This window comes from Trachurus trachurus (assembly GCF_905171665.1).
Source record: "Trachurus trachurus genome assembly, chromosome: 24".
Classification (NCBI taxonomy): domain Eukaryota; kingdom Metazoa; phylum Chordata; class Actinopteri; order Carangiformes; family Carangidae; genus Trachurus; species Trachurus trachurus.
Genome location: NC_139910.1, coordinates 4,912,334 through 4,934,609, shown reverse-complemented (window position 1 = coordinate 4,934,609; position 22,276 = coordinate 4,912,334). Strand labels below are relative to the sequence as shown.

The window sequence follows — 22,276 nt, the reverse complement described above, 5'->3', positions numbered from 1 at the left end:
CGAGTGAGTGATGATAAGACTCAAAGAAAGAAGAAGAGGAATGGAGCTTAGAGGAGGAAAGAGAGTGAAAGCGCAGGAGGGGATGCAGCTGATGAGCAGTCAATGACACGTCCAGAGCAGAGAGACAGTGAAGGCAACACTACCTGCAGGATTCAACAGCATAACGGACTTCAGTTTCTTTTGCTCTGGAGTTCGTCGTCTTGATCTTTCGTCTCTCATCATAAATTACAGGTGACGCGTTCTTCCTCGGCCCCTCGGACGTTTCCTCGGCTCATCCATCTACGGTTTCTCCTCCCTTTCTCTTGTTTCTGTTAGATCAAAACAAAAAAAGCTGAACCGAGCCCAGAAACGCCGGCAGTTAGTTCAGTTTAGTAAATCAGCTCCAACGGGGGCTCGGTGCCATCGTTCAGGTTGTGCGTCCGCGGGGTTGATTCATGACTCACACTGGCCTCGGGGTTGTATCGGTGTGAACGCACGGTCGAGAAAATTACATTCTCAACATGTTCAGAGAGTTGTTGGCTTCCTGAGTCGCTATTATGGCTCGGTGACAAAGAGCCTGTGTCACACACAAAATAAAAAGGGACAACTTTTTAGGTTTGCACAGGATCAGTAGCTATGGCAACAGGAACTGGTGCATTTGCAGTGGTGGACAGTTACAGAGTAAATTTACTTGAGTACTCTTAAGTACATATCCAGAGGATTTGTACTTTACTTGAGTATTAGATTTCTTTGGTACTTATTACTCTTACTTGAATACATTTCCAAGACAAATATTTTTACTTTTACTCGAGTTAATTTCTAGGAAGGCTGAAAAGTACTCGTTACTTTCAGGTCTGCTAAAAACATGTACTTTTGGATTCTTAAGTACCTTTAAAAGCAAGTACTTTTTTACTCTAACTCGAGTAAGAGCAAATGACCGAAAAGGCTGAGAGAGGAACCTGTCGTCATGTGATTTGTGTTGATAAGCCTCAGAGGAGCTGCAGTGAATTCAGTCGTGGTGTGGGACGTCACAGCCTCAGGTCGACTGTGAATTAAACCACTGTAGCTGCTGCAGGATGGAAAATATATATGTACAGCTCCGGAAAAAAATAAGAGACCACTTTCACAAATGTTTCTTAAAAGCATCTCTACATGTATGACAGTCAGTCTTTTCTTTTCTTTTTTAAATACCAACACAAACACAACTCATTCTCCTTAATGAGACACTGATGAGGTCATCAATCACCTGAACCACATCTGGTTTTATAGGAAGATTATAAATAAAAACCACTGCTGGGATTAAACATTGACATAACCCCACAAAAACTGATTTATAAACTCTTCCTGATTTAGAAATTCTTGCTGTGTTGTTTAGGAATACATATGAACATGTTTTCTTTGCATTATTATTATTATTCAAGGTCTGAAAAGACTTGATATTTTGTTATTTAGACTAGTTCAGTCATTAGCCAATAAAAGCTCTAAATGACAATATTTTTATTTCAATTTTGGAAGAAATGTTGTCGGTAGTTGATAGAATAAAACAAAAAAAATGTAATTTAATTTTACACATACCTATAAATGGTAAAACCAGAGAAACTGATCATTTCTAGTGCTTTCAGAGGGAAGTTATTTGTGTGGAGGCTCAGCAGGAGCAGGGCATCAGTCAAAGCCTCCCCGGTGGTGTTAATGAGGAAGGGGCAAGTAGAGTCATCCATCAAGCTGCTCTTTTACAGGGAGTCGGTCCTAATAGAAGTGTTTTACCCCACGTTGACTCAGAGACCATCAGGGAACCACACAATGTGCCTGAAGGGAACCTTTGATGAACTCTGCACCATTGTAGAATTCTCCTGGAAACCCTCCAGTGAAGGGCCACTCCATCAAAACTGGATGAGATCCAGTTGGACAAAAGAGTATCTGGAGATGTATTGATTGGCTGAGTAGGGTCACGTGACCAGAGCTCTGGGGAAAAGGTTTGGCCAGAAAAGTTGTGCTGGTTAAAATAGAAAAGCTGAGAACACAATAGTGGGGTAAAGCCGCACATCCAAACGTGTTACAGGTGCAGGACTAAAAAACAAAATTAACTTAGAAGAAAAGAGTGAAGTCCGCACACTGTATAAAGCTCCTCGAGTGTTTATTATAGATCAACGTTTTGATCCCAGTGGATCTTCGTCAGGATAAGAGACAAAGGAATGTACACCCATTATACCAGTTTATCTGTTAAAAAAAATGTTTGTGTACTTGTTAGATTAAATGGATTTAACTGATGTGCATATTTGCCATCTATTGTATTTCTCTAATAATTCCAAAACAATTCTAAATTCTTTGTCCTAACCTGTTTCCTTCCTCCATCCTTCTATCTTTCCACAGTCCTTTTTCCCTTCCTTCCTTCCTTCCTTCCTATTTTGATCCAATTGACCGTTCCCTATACCTCCATCTTTCTTTCATCCCTTCTTTCCCTTCTTCCTTCCTTCAACAAATCTGTTCCCTCCCTCCATCTTTCTTTACTTCCCTTTTCCCTTCCTTATTTCCACAATCCCTTTTCCCTCCCTTCCTTCCTTCTTCCTTCTTCTTCCTTCGTTGAATTAATCTGTTCTCTCCCTCCATCTTTCTTTCCTTCCTTTTTCCTTTCCTTCTTTCCACAGTCCTTTTTCCCTTCCTTCCTTCCTTCCTTCCTTTCTTCGTCCTTACTTCTTCCTTCCTTTATTACCCAATTGACCCAATCTGTTCCCTCCTCCTTCTATCTTTCCTTCCTTTTTCCTCCCATCTTTCCCTTTGTCCTTCCTTCTTTCCCTTCGTCCTTCCTTCCTTAACCCAGGAGGACAACAGGGGGGTTAAGATACTTTTCTTGGGAACATTTGTTGAACATTTGCCAAGTACTTGTTATTTATCTATAGATTTGTATTTGTGTGTTTATTGTTTTCTATTTATCGGCTCATCTCCCCTTAACAGCCTCAGATTATATTGTAATTTACTGTTGTGTATGTCCTTGCACCTGAGTTGCATCCCAGGCTTGATTTGGGGGGTGGGACCAATTGCCTATATGAGCGAAATGTTTCATTTGTCTCTTATCCTGGCGAAGATCCACTGTGATCGAAACGTTGATCCATAATAAACACTCGAGGAGCTTTATACTACAGTGTGCGGACTTCACTCTTTTCTTCTAAAATAGAAAAGCCTCATCAAAATGAAATGAATCTCAGTCATTTACAGTTCATGCATCCGATCCGACCTCTGATTTAAGTCTGATTGACATTGTTGCACCCTAAGAGTTGATGAAGACTTAAAATTTAGCACTTGGTGACATAAAACTGTCAGCACCAGAAAAAACAACAACAGAATCTAAGAGTATTTTGTTCAAACTCTTAAAACCTTTGTAGTACAAAGAAAAGAAGCCTCAGACTGAGGGACTGGCTCTCCCTCCGGAGCCACAGTCAGTCTTTACTGTCTCTTCACCACTGACCTTTGAGAGTCGCACAAACAGTAATGGTCGTCTCTTAGCAGCAGAGGAGGAAAAGTACAGTCGTGTGTGAAACCTAATCTTCACAAACTCTTTCCCACTGAGGAGGAGTCTGTTTTTCCTACAGTAACTATGATTTTCTTGAAAAGACGACGATCTCTGGTGACGCTGAGAGGCAACTCTTCAGTTTGTCTGGTTTTACTTGTGCACAAAGGACAGATCTGATGTCAGTGTTGACGTATCAATCAACCATCTCCCTTAGTAACCCATGTTCAGCTGCTTATGTATTCCTGTGGGGCCTCTCGGCTTCATAAGGAACTCCTGGAGTTATTCTCCATTCATGGGGCCTCCAGTTACAATCTTTACCATATGTGCCAGCAGATCCTACATCAGTCTAACCATGAGGTTCTTACAGCTGCTCACTTCAAAGGGAAGCATTTATCCTCCTGTTGCATAACAAATAACACTGTACATACACTGCTACAGTTCAACTGGCTGAGAAAACCTCCTCAGCAACAAGAGATGGCCGGGGAGATTAAAGGGATAGTAGCATTTTTTTTAAAAAGTGGGGTTGTATGATCTACAGATAGCCCCTAAGTACTTTAATTGCAGTAGAAGACTCTCTGCACTCCTCCCGTTAGCAACGCCAGCCCATAGCCCTGCCCTTCACAACACTGTATGTTGTAAATCTCTGGGCAGGGCTATGGGCTGGCGTTGCTAACGGGAGGAGTGCAGAGAGTCTTCTACTGCAATTAAAGTACTTAGGGGCTATCTGTAGATCATACAACCCCACTTTTAAAAAAAATGCTACTATCCCTTTAAATGACAACTGAGTGGATTGAATCTCTTTATAAACCATCTGGAACTCATGTCTCCATTTTTTTTGCCCACTGTGGCCTCTGTATTCAGGACATGAACCACTCTCTCTTAGCTTTAATAACAGAAATGAATGATCATAGAAAAAAGTGTCAGTCTTCTTCTCACTTACCGTGTTCTTATGCAGCACTTAACTGGGATGAGAAAACTTAAAAGGTTAAATACCAGAGTGACTGTGAATAGAAATGAGTGAGAGTGTCACAGGCAGGAGACACTTGTAATCAGTGATCCAGCTGATTGTTACTGTAAAACTGCTCTTTTGTGGCCTTTTAATCTTCTTCTCCTTCAGAAGAGGGAACAAGTTGTTACTGCTACAGAGAGTTCACTTCAGTTATCTGGAAATATATATGTGTATATACTATATATTTGAAATCTAATGATAGTAATCTTTGTTTGGTTAGAGAAAAGAGTTAATAAGTTATAAATAATAAAAGCATGTGAAGTATTTTGTTTCTGCCTTTTTGTAAGTAGTTAGCTAAAACACTATGCAAGAAAAGAAAAGTATAAAAATAACAAAAAAAAAAGCTAAATAGATACATTTTGGTGATGATTTCTTCTTTTTTTACTCACTTATTTATTTATTTGTATATTTGGTTATTAGCTTATTTAACTGTGCCACTGTGCAAATATTTGGTCATTTATTTCTCTATTTTTATATGTTAAACACCTAGATCTCATTCAGAACACCAACAAAACATATTTTGAGTCACAATCGAATCGTGACAAACATACTCCATCCCTCCTCTTCCTCCTGATGATGATGAGGATGGTAATGATAATGATCATGCAGCATTATAAACACAAATCAAAACAAAGACTGTGGGTTATACAATCACATACTCCTTCAGCCTGACCTCTGTCCATCCAAACAAAAGTCCCTACACCTCCGTGCTCCGCAGCTCAGCCTCCTCCTCTAGTCCTAATCAAGCCTTTTGTTGATGTTGCTTTATTTTCATGTGTGTGTTTGGTTCATGTGATGTCTGGTTTTTAATGGAAAAGCTGAGAGCGAGAACTTCCTGCAGTGTGCTGGTTATTTTTCAACAGTTGTCATCATCCTGCTCCATTATTTTTTAACACATGTTCTCTCACCTGCACTTCCTTGTCCTGTTCAGTCATGTTGAATTAGAGCAGGACACTGTGTCTCTGCAGGTGAGACTGGGACTGAACCACTGTGGAGTTAGAGATTCAACCAGGGTGAGAGGGGTATGTATATTTAGAAAGTTAAAAACCAGAACCAACACCAAATTACAATGCACTACGGTAACAGCCGTTAATTTATGGAACACATTGGAGAATGACTTAAAAACATGCAGTACCATAATCTTATTTAAAAAAGTACTTAAAAACAGGATGATTCATTTATATAAGTTAGAGTAATGAGTGGTGACACATGCTATGCTGATGCTATTTTTGTTCTGTATGTTTGATTGTCTTTTTCTTTTCTTCCTCATTTTTTGAGGAGGAAGGAAGTAGGGGAGGAAGAAGGGAAAGGAGAAGAAGAAGGAAGGGAAAGGAAAGGAAGAGGAAAGGGAAATCAAATCCTGCAGCTTCTCTCTTTTCACTCTTTTGTGATTGCTTATTTAGATAGATAGATAGATAGATAGATAGATAGATAGATAGATAGATAGATAGATAGATAGATAGATAGATAGATAGATAGATAGATAGATAGATAGATAGATAGATAGATAGATAGATAGATAGTAGCTATTTGATTAATTCCTTATCCCTAATCCGGTCTAAATTTTCTTTTTCTGTTTACTTATAGTTTACTCTGGTCGATGTTATTTTATTTTTTTTATTTACTTTTTTTCTCTCTGGTTTGTTACTTCTCTTTTAATGACATGTATTGACCGAAATAAACGAAAAGAAAAAGAAAAAGAAAGAAAAAAAAAACAAAAAACCTTAGCCTGAGGACTGATGCAGCCTGTCGGGACTTCCCTGGATTTAAAGCAGAAAACTTGTGTGTGTGTGTTTGTGTGAGACTGACTGAATGAATGTGAAGCAGAAGGTGTCTCATTTCTTTGCATAAATAAACACTCAAGCAGGTATGAGTCCTTCAGGTGCGATGAATAGAGGGATTGAGGTCAGATGCAGAGCGAGACCTTCCTCAGTCGTCTTCTCCAGAAACCTTCAGGATCAGAGCTCAAGGTTCAGACTCCGTTGTTCATATTTTAAAACGAGTGTGTGAGTCACACTCTCCACATTTATCATGGTCGTCTGCCTGTATAATCAGTCATGAATCGGTATGGCCGCAATTGTTGTGGACTATTTTTAGCGGCGGATTAATCCACATTTAGTGTTGTGGTGAGTATTTCTGGCAGCGTGTTATGTGGGACCGAATCAAAGTTAACTAAAGTGTGTTTCCTGGTGATGAAGGAATTTGTCACCCAAAGCAACAACAGTGAGACTCATTGGTGTGTTTTTAATAGTGTTTATTTTTTGGAAGCTCCGTGGCTCAGAGGAAGAAGACATATCACTTCTTGTTAGCAGCACACCGTCGGCGTTTATGTGCTAATGATACGGCAACAGTGAAAACAGTTAGAGGAGCTATTTATAAGCTTTAGGCCTACTGTTGCTACAATGTCAGTGTTAGTGTTAATAGACACCAGTGCCTGCCTTTATAATAGGCTGCTACACCCTGTGAGCTGTGCTGCTGCTTCAGGACAGACTGAACCACAGTTTCACTGACTCGGTATTGGAAAATGACAACCTGGCCTTCGCTAAAGCTAGCTGCTTAGCATGCAAACTTGAGTCTAAGAAAACAGATCGGCCTACAAAGCAAAACACAAGGGTTGGAGACAACTCTTGGTGAATTTAACCCTCCTGTTGTCCACCTGGGTCAAGGAAGGAAGGAAGGACAAAGAGGAAGAAGGAAAGAATGGAGGAAGGAGGGAAGGAAGGACAAAGGGAAAGATGGGAGGAAAGAAGGAAGGAAAAAGGAAGGAAAGATAGATGGAGGGAGGGAACAGATTGGGTCAAAAAGGAAGGAAGAAGGAAGGAAGGGAGGGAAAATATTGTGGAAAGAAGGAAGGAAAGAAAGATGGAGGGAATAGATTAGTTCGAGGAAGGAAGAAGAAAGGAAGAAGGGAAAGAAAGGAGGAAAGAAGGAAGGGGAAAGGGAAGGGAAGAAAAATGGAGGGTCAATTGGATCAAAAGAGGAAGGAAGAAGAAGTAGCTAAGGATGAAGGGGAGGAAGAAAGGAAGGAAAGAAGGAAGGATGGAGGAAGGGAACAGATTGGGCCAATTTGACCGAGAAGGACAACAGGAGGGTTAAGAAAAGAAGTTGTTGAATTTGAAAAGTTTCAAGACTGCTATGTCTTCTTGCTAATGTTGGCTACAGTATAGCAATAAAAAACTTCGCTCTTAGGGAGATCATCCCTATGTTCTCCACTTTGTATGTTCCCTGCTTTTCCCCAAAAGGGTCCTATGTTCCCTGCTGTATATGTTCCCCGCTTTTCCCCAAAAGGACCTGGGGAACATGCAATTTTTGGTCCCATACCCGGAAGTGGAGTTGTGACTTTGCAGATTTTTGCCTACTTTTGAGTGAGAAGTTGAGTTGTGACTTTGAGCGAGAAGTGGAGTTGTCCCATTGGTTGGGTTTAGGCAATAAAGAAAGGAGGTGGTTAAGTTTAGTAAAAAAGACCAGGTAGAGGCTAGACAGGCCAGATAGATAGAGTCCAGATAAGTAGAGAGGGTTCATCGACCAGCAACAGTGGGGATATGTTCCCCAGCATGTATTGCGACCGGGGAACACATTATGACCCTTTTTGGGGAAACCGGGGAACATAGGACCCTTTTTCAAAAAGAGGGTCCTATGTTCCCCTATCAGGGAACATAGGACCCGGGGAGCATGGGTATGCTCCCGCTCTTGGGCCTCTAGGTGTGTGTGAGTGTGTCTGTATCCACATCAGTATCTAACAAGGCTTCAAACAGAAGAGAAAATAAAAGTGTAATCAGGAAGGGTTGGTTCTCTCTCTCTCTCAGATGAGGATGACTCATAATGAGACCATCAGCAACCAACACTTGAACTCTGGCAATATGTTTTTTCCAAACACCTAAATAAGTGAAAAATGATGTGTTCTCTCACTCCTGAGTGTGTGAAGCGTGTGAAAGGGAAGCACATCTTTACAGAGTGTTGAGCAGATAATATAGTCGACTATGTAAACACACCAGCAGTGAGGGAGACGGTATAGAAAGTGTGTGTGTGTTTTTGTGCCTTTTTTTCTTTGGGGAGAGCGCTGAGCTTCTGCAGGAGTGGAAGCTGCTCCGACTGCAAACTGACTGACAGGTCTTTTAATACACAACCTGGCATCAAACGTCGAAGTCGACTGCAGCAGACACGGACATAAAAAACAAGGCCGGTGAATTATGAACAGAGCTGCTGGAATTTCACTTGGTTCATTAATATGATACGGTGAAATAATAACCTCTTTCTGCACGGCACGCAGCTGAGCAAGGGTCGGTATGAAACGAAGGGTGGGATCTGGTCAGTTGACTGTTAGAAGATAAACAGTAGGAGACGGATTTACGTTGTTGAACAGCCTACATCCCATAATACCCGCACACTGAGCATTCATTTCCGGGATGGCATCTATTGTACCTCTGAAAGTTTGGTGTTCAGGGTGTGAAAATATTTGTCTTTAGACTAAGCATTAGCCTATCATATCAATGCTACATAGCCAGGATTAGCATTGACATTTGTTAACTTATCAAAGTAGAAGAGCATCGTGTTCATTCATTCATTCACCAAGAGCACCAAGAGCACTCTCCAGTTATCGGAAGTCTTCTTACTCTGCCTCTATTTCTTCTACTGAAGTTAGAATCCTAACCAGATAGCATCATGCAACTTTCCAATACCAAGTTGGTGTAGCAACGCTGGCATTAGTACAATGAATTATAAGCTTGACCTCTTCTTAATACATTGATGGCTGAAGCACTTAGTAAGACTGGTATGCAAACAGTTTTTGTAGCAGTGTTGTTGAACATTGAACTATATTTGAATTTCCGGATGCTTCTGGAAACTCATGAAAGCAACACTCACCATTTTTTGCAGAGCACAGTTTGCTTCTCCATGGTCGGTTCCGTTCCAACTTGGAGTTATTTCACGCTAATAGAAATTAAGCACAATTTATTGTATTTGCATGGGCATGCACCTTTATCCCCTTTAACATTTGGACCTATTCAGATGTATGAAAGCGACCCGGAACTGAATTATACAATGTGGCTTTTTAGTCAACAGCTCTTCAGTGAGAATTATCTGTCCCCGTAGACCACAGCCTACACATGTCCTTATAGGACATATTACTGTAACAGAATAATCTAAAGTTGCTTTGTCTGTGAGTTTGAGTCTGTCTGATCCAATGAAGTGAACTCTTAGTGCTACAGCTCACAGTGATGTCACACACAACCTTCAACAGTTATTTCAACATACTAATCCCTTCATACACAAATGGTTTTTCCCAGTTTGGTGTGGAAAAACTAGTCTGGTCTTTCTGATCTCAGTCCATCCATCTCTGGAATGAACAGGAACACCAAGTGTGAACCAGATCTTATCACCTGACCTCACCGACGCTCTGGAGTCTCAATGGGATCCAATCCCTTCGGCTGGAAAGACTCAGACTGTCAGAATGGAGTCTGTTGTAGCAGATATTCCTGTAATGAGGCGTCCACATGTTTATTGCTGTGAACTTGTGTTTACAAGTCTAGAGTTGAGCTTTTTACCAATGAATGCAGTGTATCAGCTATACGTCTGCTGTCCTTTCAGATCACATGCAGTCCTATAACTCAAATAACACAAGTGACAGAGTTTTCACTTGTTTCTCAATGCATTGTGGGGTATAGTCCTGTATTGGGCTCTATATTGGACTATACAGGAAGTAGCCTGGTGAATGGTACTGAGCAAAGCCATATATGGACTTACCAGGCTGTTAGCATGGTAGCTCGTTAGCATGCTAACTTCAGTACAAGAAAATAAAGGATAGAAACAAGATAGAGCAACACACAAATCTGTTTCTACTGCTGCAGTTTCCTCAAACAGCTTCTGGTTTGCTTTTGATGTGGTTCTGGTGTGGTTCTGATGTTGTGGTTCTAATGTGGTTCTGGTTTGGTTCTGATGTGGTTCTGGTTTGGTTCTGGTGTTGTGGTTCTGGTTTGGTCCTGATGTGGCTCTGGTGTGGTTCTGATGTTGTGGTTCTAATGTGGTTCTAATGTGGTTCTGGTGTGGTTCTGGTGTGGTTCTGGTGTGGTTCTGGTTTGGTTCTGGTGTTGTGGTTCCACTGTGGTTCTGGTTTGGTTCTGGTGTGGTTCTGGTGTGTTCATGGCTACGTAGCAACAGCTAAAACTAAACTAAACGTCCCCTAAATGAGATATTAGACACCGTTTCTCCTGTTGCTGTTCTTGATCCGTTTTCAGCAGCTTTAACAAAAACCCTGCGGCAACACAACACCCAGCCTGGACTTCCTGTGCCTAAAATTTACAGCCTGAGGACACGACTGAAAACTTATAGCTCCGACACGACATAAGCAATCAATGATTCATCACATCAATAAAACATGGAGCCAGATACAGCACGGTGATGCAAGATTTATTGGCAGGAAGTGTACGACACGGTCCGAGGTGAGTCGACTCCCCGGTCCATTAATGAATGATTGTGTGTAGGGTGAAGGTGGCGCTGGTCCGACCTCACTCCGACCTGGTTTGTGTTCAGCAGGAAGAGAGAGAAGTTGTTGTTTTGTTTTGTTTTGTTTTCTGACATGTTCACCAACTTCCTGCTGGAAATTAGGAGCTCCAGAAACGAATCGGTCCCTGGAATCGGTCGGAGCAGCGTAAACACAGTTTAAGACTCTGACAGACGGATGAAGGAGACTCCGTTTCATATTTATACACAAACGTTGGTTTGCAGCAGCAGCAGGAGGAAATGTTTGTTCCTGTGAGTCTGTTTCTGCAGATAGGAGCGAACATTTTTTAACATAAACATTCACTGTAACTAACTTATCGCCGTCACAGTAGGAGAGGTAGGCACAGCTTTAAATAATGCACTGGTACATTCAGTTACAACCTGTGCTCAAATGAAAAACAAGACATGAGATGGAAGATCCTGAGCTCTGGTTGGTTTGGTGACGTGTTTGGATCCTGGAGGTTTCAGTATAGCATCAGTGTTTTATGAAAACAGGAGGAGGCAGAGTTTCATCCAGTGTGTGGCTGCAGCTTCTTCTGAAAAATAAAAGTTAATCAAAATTGAACTTAAAGCAGAAGTAAGCGATCTGGTCGTTTTGGCTAACTTCTTGTCAGCCGATGGAGTTAGCAGTCCCCGCCCTCGTCCCTACGTCACCACATTCACGCGCATCCCTTGGCTGCACACACAGAGAGGACCGCCCCTTTATGCCATTCTCTCTCCTCATTGGATAAAGGTTGTAGGATGCAAGGAAAGTTTTCTCCTCGGCTTACAGCAGAGCAGAGTGACTGACAGACCCGTGTTTCAGACCAAACACTCTATAGAAGTGATTGCTGTCGGAAGATATAACTATTTAAGACTTATATTAACTCAAACATTCCGTTTTTTTAAATATTCATAATGATTATAATAATAAAATCTCCAGTTATCTAATCAGATTTCTCTGTTTCTTACTGTGAGAGAAAAACGCTTTGAACAAGCTTTATTAGTTTGAAATGCATAACCAGCACAAAAGGTCCGACGTCCTAAAAGCCGCATTAATTTTAATGAATCACATTGAGTGAGCCACTGCTGTCGCACAGGAGGAAAATCATCATCGTATCACACTCGATGACTTCACTCAACTTAAAGTGAAAAGTAAATTGCAGCAACTTATCAAGTACAACCTGATTGATTGGTTAATTTCTGGTATGATTTTTTTTTTTTTGCTGAAAATACTTCCCAACTAAAGCCAGGCAGAAATGACACATATTAAGCTGAGAGCTGCAGGTGAAGGAGAGAAAATATTGAGAGACAGGCAAACACATCTGTCATGTGAGGTTTGTTGAAAACAAAAACAAACATAAAAAAAAATCGATATGAGCAGCCTAATGCTTTAACCCAGCTGTGATACAGCTGTGGAGCGACAGGTGAAGACACTAAAAGAAAAGCTTCCAGGAAAGCTTCTCTGGATCTCAGTTCAAGTAAAAAAAACAAAAAAAACAAGACAATAACACAGAGTAGAGATGAATAAGTGAAAATGGCTCTTGTTGCAAATGTGCAGACCATAAATTATTTAAAAATCTTAATTTTTCCCTTTGATTTCTATTTTTGAGCCTAAACTCAATGATGTAATTTGTTAGATTTTCAGTGTAAAAGCACACTTGTCAGATTATCAGATAACTGTGAGTCCTGTGCTGCTGCTGCTCTGTCTAATGAGGAATTTAAAATGCAGCTCGGTGATTATTACACATAGAATAATTATGATTAGAGTGACACGCTCCCATTGTCTCCAGTCTTTGTCCTGCAGAGTGCAGCCTGATGGAGTTTCTCATTAACAAACAAAGAGACTGGAACCACTGATGCTGTCAGAAGAAAACAAAATGAGACAGTTATTAGATGGTTCGTGTTTGGTGTCCAGCCAGAAAACCTCAAGTGTGATTATGGGTTTGTTTCATTATGGTTCCTGCTCTTTTATTAATATAGTGTAGTGGCTGCTACAGTGGCAGCCTGTTCACCGTCTGATTTAATGTGTTTATTCAGAGAAGCCTGTTGAAATGGAGCCAAAATGTCACAGCTAGCATGTGTGTGTGTGTTGCTGCTGCAGAATAATAACAAAGTAGATTTTTTCTGAGTGGACTTTTGGAGTCCCTTAGCAACAGGAACTACTAACTAAAGATAATACGATATATATATGTAAACACAAATTTATATATATTTTTTTATTATATATTATTATATACTGTATTTTACTTTTTTGTGGACCTCAATAAAACAAAAGGAAAAAAGTTTGGTGCAACAACAACTATGGACGTCTATCAGAATTACAGTATGGAAGACAAATTATGGTTTATTTGAATATTGAAGCCTGTAAATGTTTTTATAAAGACGCCAAGACTAAAATGTTCAACAGTAAAATCGGCGACAACAGGTTTCAATTAAGATGCAAAGTGTTGTATTTATATTTCTGTTTGGCATATCTTTTCAGTATAAGGGTTACTGTCTCAATCTGGTTGCTTTCAGTATTTTTGAGAATGGGTTTTAAAACAGTGAGAAAGTGTCACTTTTAGGGGAGCATCTGTTTGATTGACAGGTGCCTGAGCCTATCACAGCCCACCCTTGCCTGCTTTAGATATTAGATTAGATTATTGTTCGTGTGGACAGATGTTTTGCTGTGATAGATGAACAGAACAGTTTAGAGCAGGTGATGTAATGAAACAAGAACATCAGACACCAGCTGAATATTAAAAGACGCCGTGACACGTCCGACTGCTTGTCCGACTGCTCGTCCTTACCACGACGTTGCATCATCGCTGAATCGGAGCGCGAGACCTCTGTCTCTTAGAAAGTGGACGATTCATATTGTTTAAAACGTGTGTGAAATATTCAGTTCTGTCAGAGATGAAGTGCGTCGCTGCTTCTGCCTCCGTTGTTATCCACGCTTCACTTCTGTTGCCACATCCCACAAAGAGGGGGAGGAGGCGCTTTATTATGAAGGTCCTGCATGCTGTTGTTGACTTGATGTTTGATGTTTCTGTGTTCATCAGGTACAAGGCCATCGTGAACCCGATGGACATCCAGACGTCCAGCGCCGTCTTCTGGACGTGTCTGAAAGCCGTGTCCATCTGGCTGCTGTCCGTCCTGCTCGCCGTCCCCGAGGCCATCTTCTCTCAAGTCATCTCCATGCAGGTAAACAACCAACAAACACACAAAAACACATACAACAACACATCTGGGTAACACTTTACTTGAATGGGTATTCATAAGATTGACATAACACTGTCATAAACATCATTGAATACTTATGACAGCTGTCGTTAAGTGTCATTCGGTAAGTTATGACACTTTTAATGCAAAGTTGACATTGTTTGAGATGTTTTTGTTCTGACAACTTGACATAAAGACAATTTAAACTGTCATAGCAGACCTAATTGCCAAACTTTAAAAATGATGTCAAGTTCTCATAACAAGGACATCTCAATTAAAGCAGAAGTGAGTGATCCGGTCATTTTCGCTAATGCTGCGTTCCAGGCAGGCTTTTGAAATCATAAATTACAGCTTCAAGTCACAACTTACGACTTTGTAGCGTTCCAGGCAACCCACTCGTGTTTTTCCGACCTGTTTTACCGGTGAAAGTCACTATAACGGCCACTCGTAACTTCCGACCCGTGAAATCGTACCAGTACGTCTTTTTGTACAGTCTATGTACCAGATCGAACTGGTACGACTTCACAGGTCGGAAAAAAACGAGTTTCCTTAAACGCACCATAACAGTCCTCGTCCCTACGTCACCACATTCACGGCGTCCCTTGGCTGCACACACAGCCCTGCATGCCGTTCTCTCTCCTCATTGGATAAAAACTGTAGGATACGATAAATGTTTTCTCCTCGACTCAGAGCAGAGCAGAGGGACTGACAGACCCGTGTTTCAGACCAAACACTCTATGTAAGTGATTGCTGTCGGAAGATATAACTATTTAAGACTTATATTAACACAAATATATCACTTACTTCTGCTTTAATGTCAACTTTGCATCAAAAGTGACATAACTTACCGAATGACACTTAACGACAGCTGTCATAAGTATTCATTGATGTTTATGACAGCTGTTATGTCATGGTTATGACAGTTTTATGTCAATCTTATGAATACCCATTCAAGTAAAGTGTTACATCTGTTTCCCTTGCCTTTCATTTCATCACATCTGTTTCTGCGACTGGTTTTCCTTCATCCTTTCCTTCCCTGCTCCCCTCTTCCCTTCCTCTCTCCTCATCCTTTCTTCTGACCTTTTTCCTCTCCTGCTTCCCCTCCCCCTCTCAGGGCCACAGGGACAACATGAACGTCACCATAGTGAACTGCGTGCCGTACCCGCTGTCCAATCAGATGCATCCAAAGATCCACTCGGTGATGATCTTCCTGGTTTACTTCTTGATCCCCCTGGCGATCATCTCTGTGTATTATTACCACATCGCACGCACGCTCATCAAGAGCGCCCACGACATGCCGGGGGAGGTCAGCGAGCACACCAAGAGACAGGTGACTCATGGATGGATGGACGGATGGATGGATGGATGGATGGATGGATGGATGGATGGATGGATGGATGGATGGATGGATGGATGGATGGATGGATGGATGGATGGACGGGTGGATGGATAGATGGATGGATGGATGGAGGGATGGATGGGTGGACTGATGAATGGATGGATGGACTGATGAATGGATGGGTCGATGGATGGATGGGTGGATGAATGGATGGATGGACTGATGAATGGATTGGTGGATGGATGGGTGGATGGATGGATGGAAGGATGGATGGATGGATGGACTGATGAATGGATGGATGGGTGGATGGATGGAGGGATGGATGGACTGATGGATGGATGGATGGACTGATGAATGGATGGATGGACTGATGAATGGATGGGTCGATGGATGGATGGGTGGATGAATGGATGGATGGATGGATGGATGGATGGATGGATGGATGGATGGATGGATGGATGGATGGATGGACTGATGAATGGATGGGTCGATGGATGGATGGGTGGATGAATGGATGGTTGGATGAATGGATGGGTGGATGGATGGTCGGATGAATGGATGGGTGGATGGATGGCTGGATGGACTGATGAATGGATGGGTCGATAGATGGATGGATGGATGGATGGATGGATGGATGGATGGGTGGAGCAGAGTGAACTGATGCTCACTGAGGTTTCACGTTTCAGTGTAAACAGTGGTTGTTGCTTCCAGTGTATTTTACAGCCTGATTCAAATCCATTATTTTTAAAGCTCTATCATCGGCCCCTGTCGATTTTGGTGATGCGGTTGCCGGGGGTAACAGCAGGGAAGTCACAGGTCACTGAGTTCAGAAGGAAAATGACACATGTATCCATCACAGGGGGCAGAAAAAGCGGCTCCCGAGCGGCTTCTCAGCCTCTGGTGAATCTGTCAAGTCAAATCAATACATTTTATTTTATTTCATAGCCACAAATGAAAGTGTGTTAACCCTTTAGAAAGAAATGTCAGAGAGGTGGAGTCCACCTTCAATCAGGAGGCAGAGTAAACGATCGATAGCACTGATCGTTTGTGCAACATCTTCTACTACTATATAAACACTGCACATGAATCGTGAGGGAATGTAATACTAAAAGTCTGCATGTTTCAGTTTTGAGTTGGAAACAAGTGAGAAAATCAATACTTTTGTTAGATGTTGTTAGCATTAGCATTGTTAGCGAACACCAGCCGATAACAAAACTCTACATTGATAGTTTCCCAGTGTCAGCAACAGAACAAAGTGTCTAAAGGTAGAAGTTGCACAATATTGTTGGTAGGACTTATTCAATGGCCCAAAAGCAAGAAGAAGTGTCCAATAATCAGTTTAATCAACAGCTTGACTGTCTGACTGATTGACTGTCAATGCACAGGGCGGCCATCTTGGATTGTGAGCTTGTGGTTACTTACAGTAAGTTCCCGTGAGTTCAGGAGGAGTTTCTGATGACGAAGCCCACTAGGGACTTGGAAAATTGTGATCGTAAAATTGTAAATTGAAAGTTCTAAAAAGAAAAAAAAAGGATTGTAATTGGAAAGAAACATTAATATTGGATCTGCAATGATTTCATCAGGTTTGAATTCACATCACACAGCTGCAGGGAACAATGATTATAAACTCCACTCACCCTGACCTGTTGTTCTTTGAGAAAACTCGGCTGCCTTTAACTTGATGTTTTAGATGCAAATGTGCTGGAGCTGAAGAGGAGAGCGTGAGAGGAAAGTCAGACGACAACAGAAAAAGTGTCCGCTGTGATTTCCAACTCTTGGAGAAGAGAGAGTCAGCTTGAAGTTCAGTTTAATGGACATCGACTTTGGACGCGACGCTTTTTGCACCCACACCTCCCACTCCAGTGGCTTCAGAGGCCTCGGTAAATATTTCAGCCGTGAGGGAGGTGGTTTAGTGGAGGACTGTGTCAGCCGTGGTGAGTAATCACTTCACACCAGCTTGATCTTCACAGATGGAGGGAGAGGTCACAGCGAGGGGGGAGCTGAATTATTAAAGAGCCGACAGCGGCGGGTCACGTCAAGTGTACATGATCAATGACGGAGCGGCGCAGCTGGGAATCACTGATACAGCTCAGAGGATTATCTTGATAACAATCGCTGCTGATGGAGAATCCGGCACAAATTCATTTCGAGGGTAGAAACAATATCAGCATGAGAGGAGGCACGTCGGATCAACCTGCCGCTGCTCTCGGCTTTTCCTTTGAACACAAGTAGCTGCTTTAGTCCCTGATTGTTTCCAGGTGTTTCCAGCTTGATTTAAATTAGTTAAGCAGCCGTTAATGAAACACGGCTCCTCCCGCTGGTTTAGAGTTCAAAGCTCTCGCTGCTGGAGCTTCTGGAGACTTTTATTCTGATGCGTCTGAGCAGGAAGAGTTGATTTACTCACACCAGTAACTTTCAGTATTGGTTTTATCACAAACAGTGAAAGGAACGGCAGAAGATTTAACTTGGCAAGAGAAGCAGTCAAACATTTTCTAATTAAGACTTGAGGCTTGTTTCTGTTGATCTGAGACAGAATTGAATTGAAGCTTGACCCAACTTGTTTCAAATGACTTGAAAATTGAACTTCAAGACCTGATCAGACCATGTTTTAATGATCCAGGGACATGATTTGAACATATGTAATATCTTCACATGGTTTCATGTTGACTTGAGACATTGCTTAGATGTTAGAGTTTGAACTCAGACTTCACACTTGACTCGTTTTAAAGACGGTAAGACTGGACGTGATATTGACCTGTGGGACTTGACTTAAAATGACTTGACTCTTTATTTATTCAACTTACCAAGAGGGCACCAACCTTGACTTGTACTTGACCTGAAAGACTTGAAACTTGACTCTGACTTGTTTAAAGTCTTGTAATCAAAGACTTGGATTGGACTTGGACTCTTTTTTAAATGACTTGAGGCTTGGCTTGAACGTGACTTTGTCTTAAGGACAGTTTATTCGTGCATTTGCCCTGAGGGCTAGCCTAGAAATTTAGACGCACCCTAGCGGCAGCAAATCTCTTTGCTCCGTAGGTGGGTCTAGAAACGAGCCATAGGAACTTTTTGAGTCTCGAACACCGATTGTGTTCACCAATCACAGCGCTCTATCTGTTTAGAGAGTCGTTGGGCGGGCTTAACGTGATGACGACATACATTTTAATTGGCTTGTCATCCTGCTCTTTGCTCTGATTGGTCGTAGCGCTACCCTATTGCGTGCAGAGGCAGTTTGAAAGACAGCCTTCATCCCGCCCCCTGGATTGAGCCGAGGTCCACGGTCGTTGCCAGACTAGACATTTTAATGATATAGTCTGACTTGTCAGGCTACCTGAGGGCCTTACTTAACTTTGACTTTTTTCAAATGACTTGGACACTTGACTCAGACAGGTTTAGCAATTTCAGACTTGACTCGGACTTGCCTTAAAGACACAGGACTGGACTTGGAACTGCTTTGTCTGACTAGACTTGACTTGGACTATTTTCAACTAACTTATTGAGACTTGACGTAAACTCTTAAGGACATGCGTCTTGTTGAATAACTGAGGACTTGAAAACAGTCAAACCACTGAGTCAGTGTTCCAGCAGAGCTACAGGAAGACGCTAAATATAAAGACCTGTGTAGCACAGTCAGGGTTTGTGTTATTGTTGTGGCTCTTTCCTTTTTCATTTCGCGGAGCTCATTAACTGAAGGTGCCAACATGAAAACACATAAATACTGAGGGCGAAGACGCTTCGGTGACATAAAAAGCAGCAGCCGGCAGCTGCAGGTCTGGACCGGACCCTCTGCAGGGAGGTTGACCTCTACAAACTGGGGGTTAATGGAGAGTCGCTGACTAACAAACAGTGAATCAACCGCTGACACGGAGAGCTGAGAGAGGAGGAGGATCATCAGAGGCAGCTACTGAGACGTGAAAACACACTGTAATGTTCAGACGGTGTGTGAAGCACAGACTTGTTTGTATTGTAGCGTGGCTATAGATAGCATCCTCACATTCATCTCCTCCCTCAGTAATGACTCTGAGAAATGATTAACCCAGTGCTGTGAGTCTGTGATGATGATTTCAATTTTCACAACTGCTCGACCTTTTCATTCTGTTGATTATTTTTAATTCATCCCGTCGTCCACTGGAGGCATAAAGAGAAGCTTCTGTTCTTCACATCTTCAGTCTGAACTACACCAAAACTGTGTGGACACCACTTTTCATCTACTTCAGCTTTGCTGTTTACTAGTTGGGTTTTATTTGAGGAAATCTTAGTGCTGCGCCTCCCAGTGATATTTTACTACAGTACTGTTGCAGCCACAGTTTATGTTAGAAGCTTTTTTTTTTTTTTTAAATGTGCGGGTCAGCTCGGTATAGAAATGGTTTTGGTGGTGCTTTATTTCACAAGTCTTGAAATTCATAATAAATTCCAAGAGATAAGCACGTAAATTGACACTAATTATAAGTAAAGCACACAAAAAGCCAGATCTCCACATGTGAATAAAATATACTACTACTGATATATGTCCATACTCAAAATATACCCACATGGAAAGAACCTATAGGTTTTAATATAGGTTTGAATATATGTGACATACATAAAATTGGCCGTTTTCATATACGCATATGCTAAAATATATGATGCATATATGCACAGATAAACTGCATATAGGTTTCATATATGCGCATATATCCTATGCGCATATATTCTCATGAGGATATATGCGCATATATGCAACTTATATGCAGTTTATCTGTGCATATATATTCTAGCATATATGCGTATTGCGTATATGAAAATGGCCAATTTTATGTATGTCACATATATTCAAACCTATATTGAAACCTATAGGTTCTTTCTGTGTGGGTAAGCACATGAGAACATGTAAGAACCTTTTAAAGTAATTTGAGTATTTTCATGTGTTAACATTTACAGCATGTCTAGCCCATTAAAATGTGCTAATGTATAATTGTGCTATAAGTTGATTATAAAAATCTGAGACGATATTTCTGGATGGAAAAAAAGACTAAAAGTAATTACATGTTGTCATCGCAGATATGCGCACGCAATTTGTCTGAGCCATCTCTGTCCAGACCTAACTAACGAGCTATCAGACCTGTAGTGTAACGTATATTTACAGTGACATTGGCAGTTATTATTATATTTTCTTCTAAATGTTGGCAGGCTGTAAAGTAGCCTCATCGTGAACATTTTTACTTTGACTTTGTTAGCGTTCACTAACGTTACCACCATGCTCCTTATATATTGTAGACATCCATAACAACCATCACAGCCTGGTAAGTTGAGTGAAATTCGTTGACATTTCAGCAAGTATTATTCTGATTTGTGATGCAATGAAAGATTTTTCTATGAAATTACATTTTATTGAGTCAGGGAGAATTTACAAATAAAACGACATCTACATCTCCTTGATATCAGTTAAGGCCGAAGCAGTCTTTAGCCCCTTGTACACAAGAAACCCGTCTATGCAAAGATGTTATTTTTGTCCAAAGACTAGCCTAATTATAAAGTGATCAATATAAAATGATTGATGAAGAACACTGGAATTGTTAAGGCAGTGCTTAATAAATTACTGGGAAAATATTTGGACACCTTTGCATTAATTTGAATGATGGTCTCCACAGCCCGTCCCCCCTCTGTGTCTCACATCATGTGTGTTAGATAATTCCTCTCATTACACTTCAGTCCATCTCGGCCTCCTCCTCAGGGTGCTGCTGGGCTATCTGTGCTTTCTTAAACGGGAGAGGCCTCTTCACACGGCAGCGTATCTTCTTCTCATCTATAGAGGTTGAAAGCCAATTGCTACATTAACTGCAGACGCCCACATCAATACCAAACACGCCTTCTGTCTTATCAGAGGGCAGAGCTAATTCATTACGTTCCCGGAGATAAGAAATACATTAGAGGGCGCTCACTCAGCAGGCACATCCTACACACACACACACACACACACACACACACATACACACACACCAGAGCTGAGAAACTATAATTGAGACCACCATCGATCAGAAAACACTCATTTAAGTTGTTTCTGACAATGACAAACAACAGAGTTTGTTGTCGACTTTGTTGAGGACAGAACAGAAACAATGAACTCATCTGAATATCATTATTCTGAGCTGCTGCTAAAACCCAGTGTGAAATATGTTTCCAAGTCATAGCTAGACTACACAATATGAATCATTAGCTGCATTAGCGAAATGAGCAGCAGTAGAGTCTGTAAATTGTTTCTCCTGCATTCCCTTCACATTTTTAAACTGTTATGCTCCTAAAACTTTGGTCAATAAAAGTTTTTGTTACCGAACATTAGTGTTACAATGGCTAAAAAATCCATTGATTTATTTGTTCGTCATTTGAAGGAGCTATTTGCAAGATGCTAGTTTCTACATAGCTAGCAATACAGTTAGCAACTCTTTACTCACCTGTCATGTCTTTTCTTCTACTGATGTTAGCCTGCTAACTAGCTAGCTCTGAGCTAACTCATTTTATTTCCATAACCTTTTGTCGTACCTTAGCACTGTTTTTGTGATTGCTACATAATGGCTTCTGGTTAAAGTCCTACATTAACACATTAAAAGTCAATTTCCAGTTGTCCAAGTCAAAAAGCCCCAACCATTGAGTGCATAGGCCTAGAAGCCAACATTTCCATATTAAAAATGCTTTTTTAATTAGTCTTTTGTAATGTTTTTTTTTTTTTTTTGAGAGATAATTTTAGGTTTTCATCAAATGTAAGGTGTAATCATTACAATCA

The 22,276-nt window shown here is 41.2% G+C and overlaps 1 protein-coding gene across 1 annotated transcript in view; it reads left to right on the top strand.

Annotated features, from left to right (window-relative positions):
* nmbr (neuromedin B receptor) overlaps positions 1-22,276 on the top strand; it is a gene marked incomplete at both ends in the record, with an annotated part of 58,395 nt that overhangs the window by 14,695 nt on the left and 21,424 nt on the right. The window contains 2 exons of the mRNA XM_084000902.1: positions 14,018-14,159; positions 15,292-15,507. Coding sequence (XP_083857028.1) covers positions 14,018-14,159; positions 15,292-15,507 — 358 coding nt within the window. The remainder of the gene's footprint in view (positions 1-14,017; positions 14,160-15,291; positions 15,508-22,276) is intronic.